General features: G+C 39.0%; 3 protein-coding genes across 4 annotated transcripts; all 3 read right to left on the bottom strand.

Moving 5' to 3' along the window:
• Positions 1–1,343: 1,343 nt before the first annotated feature.
• On the bottom strand, positions 1,344–5,247 carry LOC135642591 (beta-glucosidase 24-like). Of its 2 annotated transcripts, none has more exons than XM_065158865.1 (13): positions 5,053–5,247; positions 4,900–4,969; positions 4,229–4,287; positions 4,066–4,141; positions 3,674–3,751; positions 3,515–3,602; positions 3,176–3,431; positions 2,970–3,076; positions 2,670–2,887; positions 2,547–2,578; positions 2,306–2,408; positions 2,131–2,239; positions 1,344–2,051 (listed from the first exon to the last, which is right to left on the bottom strand). In XM_065158865.1, the coding sequence occupies exons 1-13, from the start codon at positions 5,188–5,190 to the stop codon at positions 1,883–1,885; spliced, it is 1,503 nt and encodes a 500-aa protein (XP_065014937.1). In that variant the 5' UTR covers positions 5,191–5,247; the 3' UTR covers positions 1,344–1,882. The 2 variants fall into 2 exon arrangements, with proteins under 2 accessions (XP_065014937.1, XP_065014936.1); XM_065158864.1 differs by having other exon boundaries at positions 1,353–2,051; positions 2,961–3,076; positions 5,053–5,245.
• A 345-nt stretch (positions 5,248–5,592) lies between these two features.
• Positions 5,593–9,461, bottom strand: LOC135642467 (squamosa promoter-binding-like protein 14). The gene is made up of 3 exons (XM_065158638.1): positions 8,652–9,461; positions 6,501–6,628; positions 5,593–6,415 (listed from the first exon to the last, which is right to left on the bottom strand). The coding sequence occupies exons 1-3, from the start codon at positions 9,005–9,007 to the stop codon at positions 5,808–5,810; spliced, it is 1,092 nt and encodes a 363-aa protein (XP_065014710.1). The 5' UTR covers positions 9,008–9,461; the 3' UTR covers positions 5,593–5,807.
• A 3,904-nt stretch (positions 9,462–13,365) lies between these two features.
• LOC135586516 (uncharacterized) lies at positions 13,366–15,226 on the bottom strand. Its single transcript, XM_065158639.1, has 3 exons — positions 15,122–15,226; positions 14,882–14,936; positions 13,366–14,075 (listed from the first exon to the last, which is right to left on the bottom strand). Exon 3 carries the CDS (start codon positions 14,028–14,030, stop codon positions 13,635–13,637), a length of 396 nt encoding a protein of 131 aa, XP_065014711.1. The 5' UTR covers positions 14,031–14,075; positions 14,882–14,936; positions 15,122–15,226; the 3' UTR covers positions 13,366–13,634.
• Positions 15,227–15,784: the final 558 nt, after the last annotated feature.

Consider the following 15,784-nt stretch of genomic DNA (forward strand, 5'->3'; position numbering starts at 1 on the left):
TATAACTTTATAATTATCATTACAGGTATGTATAAAATCCTGCCAGTCATTAACCTTCCTTTGGGCCGGATAATTACTGCATGGATGTAAATACACACTACATTTAATATTTTCATGAGAAATGTTATATATGAGAGGTCACTTTAGCGATTTCATATATTAAATTACTCAATCTAATATTAAACAATCATTAATTGAATTTAGACCATATTAGTCAAATTGGCTTGATCTTAATTTGTTGACTAAAATATTTAAAACATGTAAATCATTCAATTTATATCAACAAACAACTTTATAGAACCAATATTATGTTTAATCTAACATAATATTATAACAATATTATTAAACCAACATAATATTGCAACAATATCTAATTAATTAAATTCATATTAATTAGATAAAATCCAAAAAGAATTTGGGAAATTTATGTCTTATAGTGCAAAAATGAATTTTTGCATATTGATGAATAGGAAAAGACACCAAGTGGAAAAGATAATCCAAAATTAAACTGATATTACATCAGAAAAAGATACTGAATTGAATGTGAAGCATGTAGCATGATTACATAAATCTATAATCTTTTCCAACGATAATAGAACCAAATCACTTTAAAATAGCATGATTACATAAAACTGTCATCTTTCCCAACGATGATAGAACCAAATTACTTTAAAATATTGATGAAAACATCATTAAAGCTTAAATGTTCATCAATTATTATAGGATGGTTCTGATACCACTTGTTGGGGTTCTTTTTAATATATCAAATATGGATCAAACAATTGTTTTATAGAACCAAAACCATCATCTTGATTCAAAAACATACTTTATAGATCCAAAATAATGGATCAAGAATATTTCCATAATTTTATTTAATCCACTATAATATGCATGAAATCCTACAACAATTGATAAACATATTAACACGGAAGCGTACCTGATGAATCCATTAGAATATTTTCTGAATAAATCAGTGATTTGGTCTTCCAATTGCAGAGTACCTTTTGAACTTTAGATTTCTCCTTGACGGGTGAAGAGAAACTTCATTCGATACTGCAACCGGGGACCATAACCTTATTTATAGTCATAACTGATGAATCTACAATTATGATTGTATTCATAATTGATGAATCTATAATTATGTCTCAAGAGTTTCATATTCCTAACTTATCTCGTCATTAAGTTAGGAACATGATGGTGTCAACACAATTAATTTTCATAATAATTATGTCTCTTAGCCAAATAATTTTATTTTAATTGAATCATTTTAATTTTGACTAATCAAAATAATGACTTAACACATTTAATTATACATGACTCTTTAAAATTCTAACATGGTGGCTATTTAGACGAGAAGAAAGCAGCATGCCGGTGTTACGATTGCCTTCTTCCTCACATACTGATCCCTCTCTCCGAGATAGGGGGTAGACAACCGTTTCCCGATTCCCCCTGTCTTGTCACGTCCGGCACGTGAGCGTAGCCGAGGCCGCCGCTGGATTTAGTCGTCGGCAGAGATACTCCCCGCTAATATACCTGCCAGTGGTTGGTTCTGAAAACGTGGACCCCATATGTATCCCGCAGGGTAGGAAAAAAAGGGGTTGCAAATAAATAGCAGCATTCGATCACTTCTGTTTTGACGAAAATAGCCCTACATTACCCACGGAATTATAACTGGCAGCGAACATTTGGAGGGTGTTTTGGTCACTCCGAATGTACTCGAAGTCTTACGTTGACCAAAAAAACCATCGACCGAGATGTTCTTGTCGGAATAACCACAAAAAAAAGTTGTGGATTATAATTATTGAATGCATGGGCTTTCGATTCTCTTCAAAAGGCAGAGAAGCAGTAAGATTCAGCGGACTGTTCTTCACCACAACCAAGTCTAACTTCCGAGGAATTTCCGAAACCAGAGAGAGGAACTCTTGGGGTATCTCTTCAGATCATCTTTGTAGTCGACGTAGTTGATCCCAAATCGAACGGTGTATCCAGCGAACCACTCGAAGTTATCCAACAGTGACCATGCGAAGTATCCTCTCACATCAACTCCTTCCCTGTCAGCCACAGAGACAGCATATCCTTTTGAGGAAAATTCAATCCATATGATCGATGTATAAGCTTTCGTGAACGTACCTGATAGCTTCCTGCACAAAAGACAGATGTTTCCGGTGGTAATCTATCCTCATCTTGTCCTCGAGGGCTTCTTCAAGTGACGATGTAGTCTTGTCAAGCTCACTGACTCCTGGTATTCGGAAGAACTCTGAGGAACGCTTGAATAAAGATTTCAAGAAGTAGAAGGGCGTCTCACCGTTTTCCGTAATGAAGATTACAGGGTTGTCGTATTTAGTCTTTGTGTAGAGCAGGAGATCCCTTATGCCTCTTGGATAGATGTAAAGCCAAGACGATGCTGCCTGTGATCCATCTCTAAGAACTTATCTTTGCATTCAAAGACAAATCAAACTAGCAGCATGCAGGTGCATAAGCGTTTTGTTCCAGTTTCACTAGAGCATGCATGATTGATTTGATGGACGCAGGAAAGAAGTATTTACCCTTGGTCCGATCGGTATTCCATTTCGGGTCACTGTTCCATTAGAATTTAACTTCAGTAATCAAAGCATCGAAATGACTGTTGTTTAACGCTGCTGTCATGCAAGCACAAGCAGGCAGTTTACCTGTCGCGTTGGTGCATGAATCAGTGCTGTAGCTTTTGTGAACTCTGTTAGACCTCGGAAGATCATGAACATATCTTGCCGTGTAGTAATTGAGTCCGATGAAATCGAAGGATCCCTTGACCAATCTCGATTGCTTCCTGGTAAACTTAGGTAATCGATCCTTGACGAGTGCTCTCATGTTGAATGGGTAATCACCTTTTGTTAAAGCATCCATGAACCTGTCGAAGGAGAAGAGATCAGCTAATAGATTTCTTCCGACTTATCGGTGCTTTGAAGTTGGTCGAGCCTCACCATCCATACATGAAATCCAAAGCTCTCTCCACTGCGTCCGTGTTGGCCTTTGAATTAGAGTATGGAACCATCCAATTGGAGACTAGTGTTATGCCTATTTTCCCTTTCTGAAATGACTGCATGCAAAGAGTTCATATCTACAAATTGTATCTGTCCATCTGAAGAGCTACATGAGCTTCCAAGTTATCATTGTGTCCAAAGCTTCGGCTTCTCACCTGATACTTTCTTCTGTACACTGCTACAGCTGCAGCATGAGCTAACAGTTGATGATGAGCCACAACATAAGGCTCCCTGCCGGAGTTGCCGGCGCCACAACCGGGTTCCTCCCACAGCGAGCACCGGCCCGGAGCCAGAATCCCCATGGCGTACCCCCCGGCGCTGTAGCTCCATGGCTCGTTGAAGGTTATCCAGTGCTTCACCCGATCGCCGAACTCCCGAAAGCAGATCTCCGCGTAGTCCCGGAAGTCGCCCCTGCAAGACTCGTCCGAGTTCCTCAGACAAGTGAAAGGAGACATGAGCTGCGTTGCGTTCCACTTCATACACAAGATACTTACACCACATGGTAGCTCAGGAAACCTCCGTATCGGTCTTCCAAGGCCTGGGGAGAGTCCCAGTGGAACAAAGTCACAAATGGCTGCAGACCTGCACGAGTTACAAGTACAGAATAAGCTGGCAATAGATCTAGAGGTCGAAGTGAACGATAGAACGATGACCTTTGGCGATGAGCTCATCGATGAGGCTGTTGTAGTACTTGATGCCTTCTCGGTTCACTCCACCGCTTAATCTTCCATCTGCCATTAGAATGGAACAGAAAACACAGCAAAAATGAGCACAGATGAATCAAAATAAAAGGAGCCCTACCATATATAGTTGAATAGTGACAGCAAAGAAGAAATAGTTGGAGTCTATTTCTGAACATGACGAAGACTATTGATGTTGTCCACTTAGATGATCCACCACCCTCATAATAAAGTTCTGCAAGTTGGTGACTGGTGGAGCATAGTCTCCTGATCCTATCCTCTTCCACGTCTTTGTTTCACTAGATCAATGTACAACCCACCCTGAAAGTTACAATGATTTCAAGTAAGCTGAGCTTGCTACTCACTGGGCAAAATCCTTGGCCAGGATATAGAGAATCTGTAAGCATCCAAACCCATGTCCTTCATGATCGCTACATCTTCCTGCGACAGCACGTATAGGGTCAACCATCACAAACAAGAAATCCAAATTATGGTTGAACTGTGAGCATGAAGCTTGGGAATACACACCTTGTACCGATGATAAGAGTCGACTGCAACATCTCCATTGCTCCGGTCGGCTATTTTCTCTGAGCAGAAACAACTACATGTTTGTGAGCATCAAATCTGAAGCATGACGTGCATATTTTGCTTTGTAACTACGTGTGGAGTAGGGAATAAGTGCATGAAAGTTTCAACTTGACTATCAATTACTTTGCCTGCACTATTCTCTGACTTTTGGTTATGTCCAGTGCTTTTGCTCGCACTTACGGTGCCTTTTGGGGACAGAGAAATGATGTGGTCGGTCAAAATAGAGGTCACTTGACTTTGTCTCCATTGGAATAGGTTCGAAGATGACACAGTTTCATTGCCTACAGTGTTAGTTCACCGCTGCAGTTTGCAAGCCAATCATATATCACTTGCATCAAAGAGATTGAATGCATGTTCTCCCCTAAACTGGACAATAAATTATGGAGTATTTGTCTCTCCCCAACATATCAAATTAGCATTCCCATATGAATCCAACATGATCAATGCATCATTATCTTCATTCTTTTCTTCTTGGAGTTAAAGAGTTTCTACAGAGTTGACTAGAGAGAGAGAGAGTTGTACTTCATGTTGTTCTGCTAATAATGCTCTAAGATTATATATGAAACTTATTTTTCTCTCTTCTATAGAGAGAGAGAGAGAGAGAGAGAGACCTGGATGCATGTGGGTGAAGTTGTCCCATATACTTGGCCCTTTATCACCTTCTCTAGAGGCACCTTCATACTGCCATGTATACCATGCTACTTAGAAACCTGATGAAAGCATACGAAAACCTCTTCCCGACACTCGCAAAAGATGATCTCAACCTGATAAGCCGAGGAGGCAGTCCCGAAGACGAACCCCCGCGGAAAGCCGCTCCGTCCGAGCTCCGCGGAGCTCGCGCATGGCGAAGACGAACCAAGGAGGAAGACGAAGAAGAGAAGACCACCTTTTCCGAGCTCCATCCTGGTGTTGCTCTGCTAGAAGAGAAAGAATAGCTAGACGACGATGGCTTCACCTTCGTCGTGTCTGATATAAGACTTGGTCCACCATTGGTGCAAATGATGGCACACCGACCCACTTTGACTCTGGAGAGAGAGAGAGAGACGATTGAGTTGGGTTCTCAATCATGGCTTTGGAGAAAGGCTGTGGTTGGGTCGAGCATCTCGCCGACTAGCTCAAATACATGGGATGTCCTTTTCATTGTTTATGACATTATAGATACAACTATTCTACGTCACGACATGGATGAACATCACCTCCATACCCCACATCACATGCAGGATTCTTGGATGTGATCTTATCCATCAAAATTATTCTTATCTGGTTAAACAAAATGAACACCACCACCATTTGTAGTTCTCTGGTTGAACAAAAGAGATGAAGGGATGATGAATCATCAAGCAAACCAAAACAGCAAGTCTCTCACATGAAGAGAAGCACCAAAGCTACAGAAAATAGATAGCATGTGATCAACATCTTCGAGGAAACAAACTTGAAATGCAGAAACTCCATGTGATGCCTGATGCTGATGTTTCAACACATTGCACTCAAAATTCTTGGAGAAGAGAGATCACAGAGGCTAGAGAGACCAGTGGATCACATGGTCTGAGTGATCGTATTCCCTGCCCGAGCCATGGCCAAGGCACTGCCCGTTCCCCTGCAGAGCCAACTCCAGCTGGCCGGAAAAAAGTGCACCACCGGCCAAATTGACCCTTGCTGTTCCTGCCTCATGCCGGAGTTCCTGTGAGCTGTTCCTGCTTCCATGATCTCTGAGTCCCCATGACTCGGCTGTGTGATTAGCGGAGACGATCGAGTGAGCCGAGGAGGCGGAGTTAAAGCCGCTGCTGGGCGAAACAGTTGGTGGAACTTTACTTCTGGTAGTGCGGCTGCCCCATGGCTCAGATGACAGAAGAGAGAGAGCACAGCTAGCATCCGAGGCTCCTCCGAGACACTCGCCCAGCGGAGGTTCTGGGGAAGAGTAGAGAATCTGGCCTGGAGAACCCTGCAAGTATCGATGAGCACTGCACGCTGCAGCTGCAGCTGCATCCGACGAAGAATCTACGAACCCATGCCATTGGTTACTAGCCACCTGATCGCCGGGCCTAGCAGTCGGCCAAACATTTCTTGCAGTACTGGAAATTTTTGGGCAGCTGAAGTCCATTACAAAGTTTCTGAATCTACCGGGTCCTGTTTAAATTGCAAAAAAAACATTCAGAGAACTAAAATTCAATTGCATAAATGCAATGTGAAATATTGGTTAGATGTTTCTGACCATGGAAGGATAGGCCGTGGCGTGATGCGAAAGAACCAGGAGGCAGCTTCCTTCGACGCTCATTATGCCCAGCCAGACGTCTACGACAACTGCGTTTCCCTTGGTCAAATTCAGCTAACTGGTGAAACCTGTGATTATGTAACCATAAGAATTAAATAATGAACATTGCTCTTATATTTGAGTGATTCTGTAAAAGAAGACATCACACCGTAATTTCGATCAGAAACATCGGACATCATACAATGCCAACACTCATACAGCAACAATATTAGTTTACCGTATGAGTGTTTACATCAAAGTGTCCATAAACCACTGTGCCAGGCGGTGACATATTAATGCTACTTTACAACATCAATTTCAGACTAAGCCCCTAATAAAAATCCACTTGAGTCGATACATGATGAATCGACACATACAAGCAATTCACATAGATACTATCGTTCAACACTCGAAACAATGAAGATAAAGAGAATAAAAAAGCAAGAAACAACTCTTTAAGATGACTTAAACGAACATTAGAGGGCATAGAAGATTTCTTCTTTGACAACCTCCTCCTATGTAGCTTACTACATGTTATTGTCTAGTAAGATGGCATCGTGTTTGTTGATCATCGGACTCTTATTGGATTATCGATAATGCTAGTTTACTGCCATTACTACGTGAGCAATATGCCCCGTTTACTGTCACGTTGATGATATTATACCTTGTATTCGAGCAGTTTCAAGGAAAATTCAATAGTGATGAAATAATGAGATTCTAATTAGATCATGATCCACATTAAGTTACAAGAGATCTCAAACACAAGAAAAACCCTAGATTTCAAGATCAGCAGATGCCATACGTTAACAAAACCTTCTAATATACTCTGTTAGAGTAAATGCAGCCAGTGCAAGGAATACTAGTATATTTCTGGGGAAATAGCTCACAACATTGCTCCTTAATTATGTTCTTAAGAGGATGAAAGATTAAGAAGAGATCTTATCCTTTTCAATCATGTTGTAACCAAGAATTAGCTCGCAAGCTCATCCTAGCATTTTTCTCGCTTAAGATTAGACCACTGCTCTATTAGTTAAGTAAAAAATGTAAACATAACTTTTTGCAAAATAGGTCAATAAAAAAAGAGAACCGGTTAATGAGTCAATTATAATATTGACAGAACATAATATAGTCGACAAAAACCAAAGAAATTCCAATTTCTAAATTTTAACTACTTCTAGGATAGTTTGCAAATACACCAAACAAGTGTCAAGAACAACTTCAGAACCATTCCATAATTTAATGCTATAGTTCCTAAATTGCAGTGAATGATCTTAAGCAGAAATCGACCAACCGAGCTGCACAAGGTTAGCTTCATATGAATGAAATAATCATGAAAGAGTGAGAGAATTTACTGAATAGAATCAACTTGTCCTAACAAATGTCTGACAATGAATGAGCATATAAGACACATGGAAAAGTCCAAGCATAAAGATAATAGTGTCCACAAGTCAAAGCACAAATACAAATCTCTTCCAAAAGGATTTAGAAGCTCAAATCTTATAAGTTCTTAGATCAGTATAAAACAAACAAAGAAAAACCATAACTAACAACACTAAGTTGCCAGTGGTAATGAGTTTAGCTAGCATTAAAAAATAGAAATGCTTCCTGTAGTAGAACACTGACTCATCAACACCCAATAACAGAGTAAAAAAGGAGCAGTCTCAGTGCTAATAGGAATCTAACATGCCAAACAGTGACTGTGCCTACTCATCAATCAAAAGATACTGTCAAGTGCATAGACCAGACCAAACAAATAATATAAAACTGACACTAAAAGAAATCAGGCATTTCCAAGAAACCAAGAACATCTGAACAATGGCAGGTTCATTTCTTAGACAAAAGAAAAGAAACCAAAAGGCTCATTTGATATATGAGAAATCTGAAAAGGAAACTCAATTGTACCATCTCATCAGAGCATCCTTCTTTTCTGGATGAGATCTGGGAGCATGAGGCTACAAATGATTACAACACTCCAAAACACCCGACACATACTTAGCATCATCGGAACCAGATTTAGAGAGGAAGACACTGAAAGATCAAGGAGTTTTTGCCAGCCTCCAAGAGAAGCAAAAGCCACAGAAGCACAAAGAACAACCAGGGAGCAGAGCAAACCTGCTGCACTGCTGACAGAACCTCTGCTCCATGCCCCCAACCATCACCCTGGGGGATTTGGAGTGCATTCCACAGACCTTGTGTCTACAGTAGTAGGCCTTGACCTTAGTCAGATCCGCTTCGCACCCCTCCACTTGGCACCTGGGCGGTGGCTGCTGCTGCCCTCTTTGAAGCACTGTCTTCCCCTTCTTCGGGGCTGCCGTTGGCGGAGCCGGCGGTGCCTTGCTGCTGCCACCTTCACCTCCACCACCAACCCCATCCTCAAAATAAATCTTCTTGCCGAACGTAAGGCCATGGAGGGAGTTATTGGAGCCGCGGGCTGCCGAACCGCCAACAGAGCTTGAACTCATCTCCATTTGCTTGCTGCAGCTCGCTGTACAGCTCTACAGCCCAACCGTGGACTCCGAGACCAGAGAGAGGGAGGAACAGTCAGGGGAAGCTCGGCTTCCTTAGAGAGAGAGAGAGAGGGGTGACGAGAAGGAGGGTGAATGAGTCTTTCTGCATGGCATAAAGCTGACACCTGCCATTTAGGCTGCTGTAAGTTGGATACACTGTCATGAACACATTTCAGGGTGATAGATTTTGATGGTACCTTTGGTTCCTTAATTTTAGGTAGAGATGAAGCAATTTTTCTTTTCACTTGGAAGATTTCTTCAGTTTATAATATCTTTATTGTCCCAAAAAAAAAAACGAATTCGAGCCATTTTTAGACCTCCTTTTCAATTCATCAAAGTGATAAGGGGATTAATATTTACAATTTTTTTTTATAATTTTTCTTTTTAAATTTTTAAATATTTTTAAATTGTTTTTTTCTCAAGAAAAAAAGATAAAATAGATAATATAAAAATTATAAAAATAATAAAATACTTTTTAAAAAGGTTTATCAATAGTAAGTGATTTTGAGTATAAATAAATAAATTTTTAGTATAAGCTTTTCTCAAAAGAGTTCTCTAAATAGTACTTTTTCTCATCAAAATTTTTTTTATTATTATTTTTTATCAATTTTGAACTATTACAATATTTTTATCTAATTCATTTATAATATTTTTTTAATTGAGATACTAAAAATACTATAAAACTATTAAAAAATATTATATTATGTCTTGAAGATCATTATGAAGTTATATCTTTATGTTTGTGGTTAGGTTTACTGAGATTAGGAGTCAATTTAAGTCATTTATAATATTTTTAAATAGGTTTTACAGTATTTTTATATTGATGGTCAAAGTATTATAATAAATTAATTTTTATTCTTATTTGAATGATGTTATTCTTAACCATTATCAAATATTCATTTGAATCCTAATATGATATATCAAATGGTTTCTAATGTGTAGTTTCAATATCTTTTAATAATATTTTTATTGAGATACTATAAAGCTATTAAAAAGTAAAAATATTATACCTATTGAAGTTGAGTTGATTGATGTTATTAGTCAATATACATCATTTATGATATTTTTATAGTATTTTTATTATGATGACTAAAATATAATAATATATTAAAAATAATATAATAAGTCAAAACAACTAAAATAATACAGTTAATTTTTTTTAGAGGCAATCTGAGTTATTTTTGAATTAAGAGGTACTAATTAAAAATAAAAAAACCAAAAGAAATAATAAAAATAGATATTTTGTAGGGAAATCGTTTTGCCCTCTTAACGTCAGCTATTCTTTTTGGTCTCCAAATGCTTCTAAACCAACGGCACATACAGCTTCTTCGTCCTCCTTCGACCATTAACTTCTCCTGTCGTCCCACCTCCATCACATCACCTGTTATTGGCCTCTCCTTCTTCACCTGCTCTGCCTCCCATTGGTAAGTTGGTCCTCTTATTGTCCCACCTCCAACACCTGTTGCTATCCTATCCTTTCACCTGTTATTGTCTCCCCGATCACCGTTACCAGACTGCCGCTAGGCCTCCACCACCACCAAAAGCTTCTCTTCTTCCTCCTCAATGCCTCGACGGAGATGCTGATACTATTGTTAACACTTGAGCTTCTGAAGTTAATAGATCAATTATCTCATCGATATCATGAGGACGTCAAATGCTTCATGCGCATAAGTCAAAGGACTCAATCGAGAGCAGGACGCACTCGAGCAGCAGCGCAGAAAGGACCGCAGAGCACATCAATGGCGAAGGAAACGCTTAGCAGAAGAGAGACCACTGCAGAGATCACCGTCTCCTAACACCCTGTGGCTGGAGCACACACCTTTGGATTCGCGGTGGCAATGATAAATCCCAAGAAAAACCACGTCTTGGGTCTGCCTTCTTCATCCCCTTTCCCAACACCGCATGCATCTGACCTCATCTCTCCTTCCGCCTGGATTCAGCTCCAGTTGGTCCCCCTCCGATATGTGACGCAGTGCCGCCCGTGGACCGCCATTGACACCTGCCTCTCCACCATGTCTCCCGCGACACTTCGACCCCCACTGGAGCTGGCAATGACCAAGAAAACGCGGCATTGCAGACAACAGCTCAACTTCTCCTTCCTTCTCTTGGGTTCCCATCACTCCCATCTGTACCACCAAAAGCAGCTAACTGCCACAGCAATATGCAGTAGGGTTGAAGCCCACTGCTTGCAGGATTTCCTAACTCAGTATTACAAGCAGGTTTGCAGTCATTATCTGACATAAGCAGAGCACACACACACACACACACAGCTGCATAAAGAACAATTCAAATGCAGATGCTTGTATGCATGTAATATGTTTGAATACGTGTTTTTACTGTGAGACACTTCAACATTCCTGCAGTGAATTATCTTGACAACAAACCTATCTAAAAAAGAAATCATAAGTAGCTCAAGTCTACTCAGATTTTTCGGTATGAAACATCTCAAATCCATCGACTTCTCATGAAGTCTCAACTCACTAGTGAAGTGTTGAGAAGAACAATTCCTACACATATCGAGTCTGTCACTTGTTGAAGATATGTAAGGCCTGAGATTACAGATTCTGGAGGAAAATAGATATGTAATGTCTGGCCACAATTTATGTTATCCACATTAACACAGTTTGCTAATGCATTCAGAGGAAGGCTTGGAATCAACACAATGGATGTCATGGAAAGGACTTTAATAGTGTTAATGAAAACTAAATTCCAACATCCATTTTTCGGTACGAGGGAATGTAAATCAAAGAAACATGTTTCAAAACATTGTCTTCGCTAATGCAAATATATTGCGTGTGGGATAAAAACTTCTAAGCAAATTATACTCTGTGATCCGATAGAAATTTATACCATGAGATGAAATACTAAATTGTCAGTAGTCTATCGTCAATGACACTTCAGCTAATTTCTATATAATTGTATGTCGATAAGCACTGAGAAGATAATTGGCAGTTCTTTTGTCATTTCTCATCAAGCATGGCATGGAAAATTAACTTCTTATTCTTTTATGACAAATAAACCGAAAAGCCACCTCATAGACTCCTAAATCCAAATTCAGATAAAGTCCAGATGATGTTATGTCATTCTATCTCAAAAAGTCATTCGACACTAAATTATTAATAAATCCATAAGCAGTTGAAGTGTCAGCAGCATAATTCCCAATCAACAAGACAGAATCTAAAGAACTTTGGAATTAACTCATTGCAAGGTATTTAACTAAAAAATCGAGCAAATGCGTGATCAAGATTTAAGAAAGACAGATTCTTCTCACACAACAGGTATTACCACTGAACCTAGCGAACAGGCCTCACAAATAAGCTGTCGTAATCAAAGTCGAGAAGAAGAAAATACATTTCTAGATGACGTCGGAAACTTAAACAGTCCTACTGACTCACATACATGGAAAAATGAACTAAGAAGAAGGTTAGCGACTTCTGTGCATCTGAAAAGCACAAAGCAGTGGCGACGAGTATTTATGATGAGCATCCATTGAACAGACTCAGAAGCAAGTTAGAGAGATGCCAAAAAGCACATGATATAGGCAAGCATGACACAAGTTAAATGGGAAAAGTACACACCATATGGTAATGAAACAGATAATATGATTTAGTTAATTTGAAGCAATCAAAGTACTTGTTCAAATCACTAATTTCAAATTCAAATGTACCATGAACATCAAATGCAACAAATGATTGCCAAATTAAAATAATTAGAGAGGGTCACCATCTGCGAAGCTGGAACGAAATTATTAGCACCAAAGATTGTAACACGTACTGCCATGAATCATGGAGAGGAAGAAAATTCGATATGAAAACCAATAAACAAAAGTAGTGTATATAAAATGCAACAAATGATTGCAAAATTCAAACAATTAACGACAGTTACCACCTGTGAAGCTGGAAATTTTGAATACCATCAAATATTTGTAACACATATTGCCGTTAGTTTTCTTCCATGATTCACCCAATTGCATACAAACTCACAACCAAAGAAAATGGAAGAAGATACAAATGGAACCAATCTCTCAAGAACTTCAAGTTTCAATCGCAATGATTGTTCAAAGGCACAAATATATAAACAAAAGTCTCTTGACACAAAATAAATAATTGATAAACTCAAAATATTGAGCAATATGATAAATATAGTAACAGAAACAAAACTGAAAAATGCACCCAGCTAAATTTTCTTCTTACGATATTTTAACAAATAAGAATCACAAATAACTGCAACTCAAAGAAATCAAGATAACAAAATTTATAAAGAAGAATTATTTGGATGTCGCATGAAATATCAGTAATAAAATGTTATTGAGAAACAGATAAGATAATGATGTGCTCAAAGCTCTGCATTGAAAATGAAAATGAAAGTTAAAGGATATTTTTTACACCGTTTGGACATCCACAAAGATCAGGAAGCAGTATGATCTAGTCCCTAGCTTCCTATATGGTTCACTTGTGAAAAACAAAGGAGAGGAGAAACAAAGCGACTGAAAAAAAAAAGGTGAACTGATAAGGACTTGAGGTGTTCACCATGTCTGGTTTTGTAATGGTAGCGAGATAGCAAATTAAAATGTCGGTTTGAACATGATTTATGCCTCAGCAGCCCGTCGAGGCTTGCTCTTCCGCCGGCTTCCATTGTGTCGAAAACCATTGGACCTGGTTAACTCTTCAGTTTTTGGTTTCAGTTCATCGCCATTCTCCTCTGAAACTAAATCAGGATTTTCTTTTACTTGAGAGTACCTCTTCCTCTTCTTCCCTTTTTGCCCCATCGAACCATTGAGCTCTTTGCTTGTCACTGTAACCTTCGTATCATCTGTCCCTTCTTCATTCTTTTCAGTATCATCTTCATCTATGTTATCCTTCAGGGTTTTCTGCAGCCTTCCCCTTCTTTTATATGCAGGAAGGGGTTCTTCACCATCATTATCCAGATCCTCATGACTTGCAACTGCTGTCAATTTCTTCCCCTTTCCTCTGCCTCTTCCCATTAACCCACAAATAAGCAACCGAAACAACTTGAACACTCACATACACTGGCAAAAAGAGGAAACATTATTGAGAATAATTAGTTCCAAATGCTGCAATTTCATAATTGACTTCATATCTACAATACAATGCTCTAAAAGGCTTAAACTTTGAAGGGCTAAATACATAAATTAGACGAAGAAATCCAATACCATAAACTGCTAAATGATTCAGCATAAAGGTGAGTAACAGGAATGATTCATTATTAGGTACTACACCAATCGAGAACCTTGTATACTAAGCTAAAATAATATTGGAAAGAGCTGAAGGTATTTTGTTTACCAAAATGATCTTGGAATGTGCTCAAGATTGCGCAGCAAGACACAAATATTGAGCATGCAACTTCTCGAAACAACAAATGTTTTTTCTGGAAAGACTACATATTAGCCGAGAAAGATCTTTCAAGACGACAAGATTGCATGAATGATTAGATCCAAGAAAAGCTAACAATGAGGGTTTAGATGTTGCCGGCAGCACACCTCCAAAAAAAGAAAGGAACAGAAAGGATCTCCGTCTCCTAAAAAAGAAGTTGTTTTCTTGATCAAAGAACGACCAAATATTATCCTTTTGAAGAACACTCGACCTTCAAGAGAGCCCACGAGAATCACTCGGGTCGGTCCTCAATATTGCATAGAGTGCATGATCTGTAATTTTGGGGGAAACGCAGAGACACTCGGGCTGAATCGAGATCTCAATAATTTGAAGAAACCCCAAGAAAAGAAACGATCTTTACGATATCAAATCCCAAAACAGAAGCAAGAAAGACGTCTGAGGACGAGAAGATTTGCCACAGCTTACAGTTTTCACAACTGACCTTACAGGAACAGAAGCGCATCTTCTTCGACCACCGAAATCCCATCCGCCCCAACCTGGTAAGTGAGAAACAACCCAACAAGATCGGATTTTTAACTCAGATGAAGAAGAGGAAGAAGAAATGGGCAAGAATTAATGGTTCAGATTCTGATCACTGGATGAATCAGTCAAGCCTTGCATCATAAAAGAAAGAACCAGGACTAGACTTCAAGAAGAAGAAAAGTTTCACTGAAAGATAAACCTCTGAGCCAACATATGAGCAGAGGATGCTGCTGCAGGCCACCAACGAAGGCATAGAAGTGAAGAGAGAAGAAAGTATCTCCTTTCCTTCTCAGCCCAATATATACACACATGTATAACCAGATATACATATTATATCAACTATCCTTACAATTAATTATATGGCATCTAACTTTGTAACATGCTGAAAACATCTAACTCAGTAGAACACATGAAAAATACATGATCAAATAAAGCCTTTTACCAGTCCATGAGACAAGAAAACCCAGGGAAGTGATCAGTGAGCAGAAGTGTCCTAATTGTACTATGATGGGTGGACCAGATCAAGTGGATTCTGCTCACCAAATCAGCAACTTTTGGGCTGGTTGGTGAGAGTAAGAAACACACAAACCTTCTTTTTCCTTGAGTTACCTTAACATTATTTTCTCTATAGGGTTGGTGAGAATAACAAAGATATTATATCTCTTTTTCTTGCCACTTTGATTTATTTTTCTGGACTTAACACTTGTCCTCATTAGCAAGATAAATGGGTAAAAGATTTGTTCTCAGACTGTCTTCTTTTGCAAATATCTGATCCGAATCTTCTGCATTTGATCAGATTGATGATATATCCTGATTGGGCTAATAAATTTCCACTCTTATTTTCTGGTTACAGTCAATATAT

The sequence above is a fragment of the Musa acuminata genome, chromosome BXJ3-7, assembly GCF_036884655.1.
Source record: "Musa acuminata AAA Group cultivar baxijiao chromosome BXJ3-7, Cavendish_Baxijiao_AAA, whole genome shotgun sequence".
In the NCBI taxonomy this organism is placed as follows: Eukaryota; Viridiplantae; Streptophyta; class Magnoliopsida; order Zingiberales; family Musaceae; genus Musa; species Musa acuminata.

Bases quoted from the DNA above. Each gene is read 5' to 3' on its own strand.
- LOC135642467 (XM_065158638.1), bottom strand. From the start codon at position 9,007: ATGGAGATGAGTTCAAGCTCTGTTGGCGGTTCGGCAGCCCGCGGCTCC. The intron at 6,629-8,651 runs GTTTGCTCTGCT...ACATAATCACAG, and splicing joins TTCTGTCAGCAGTGCAGCAG to GTTTCACCAGTTAGCTGAAT. The intron at 6,416-6,500 runs GTCAGAAACATC...CAATTTAAACAG, and splicing joins CCACGGCCTATCCTTCCATG to GACCCGGTAGATTCAGAAAC.
- LOC135586516 (XM_065158639.1), bottom strand. From the start codon at position 14,030: ATGGGAAGAGGCAGAGGAAAGGGGAAGAAATTGACAGCAGTTGCAAGT.
- LOC135642591 (XM_065158864.1), bottom strand. From the start codon at position 5,190: ATGGAGCTCGGAAAAGGTGGTCTTCTCTTCTTCGTCTTCCTCCTTGGT. The intron at 3,603-3,673 runs GTCATCGTTCTA...TAACTCGTGCAG, and splicing joins CGATGAGCTCATCGCCAAAG to GTCTGCAGCCATTTGTGACT. The intron at 2,579-2,669 runs GTAAACTGCCTG...CTAATGGAACAG, and splicing joins TTCATGCACCAACGCGACAG to TGACCCGAAATGGAATACCG.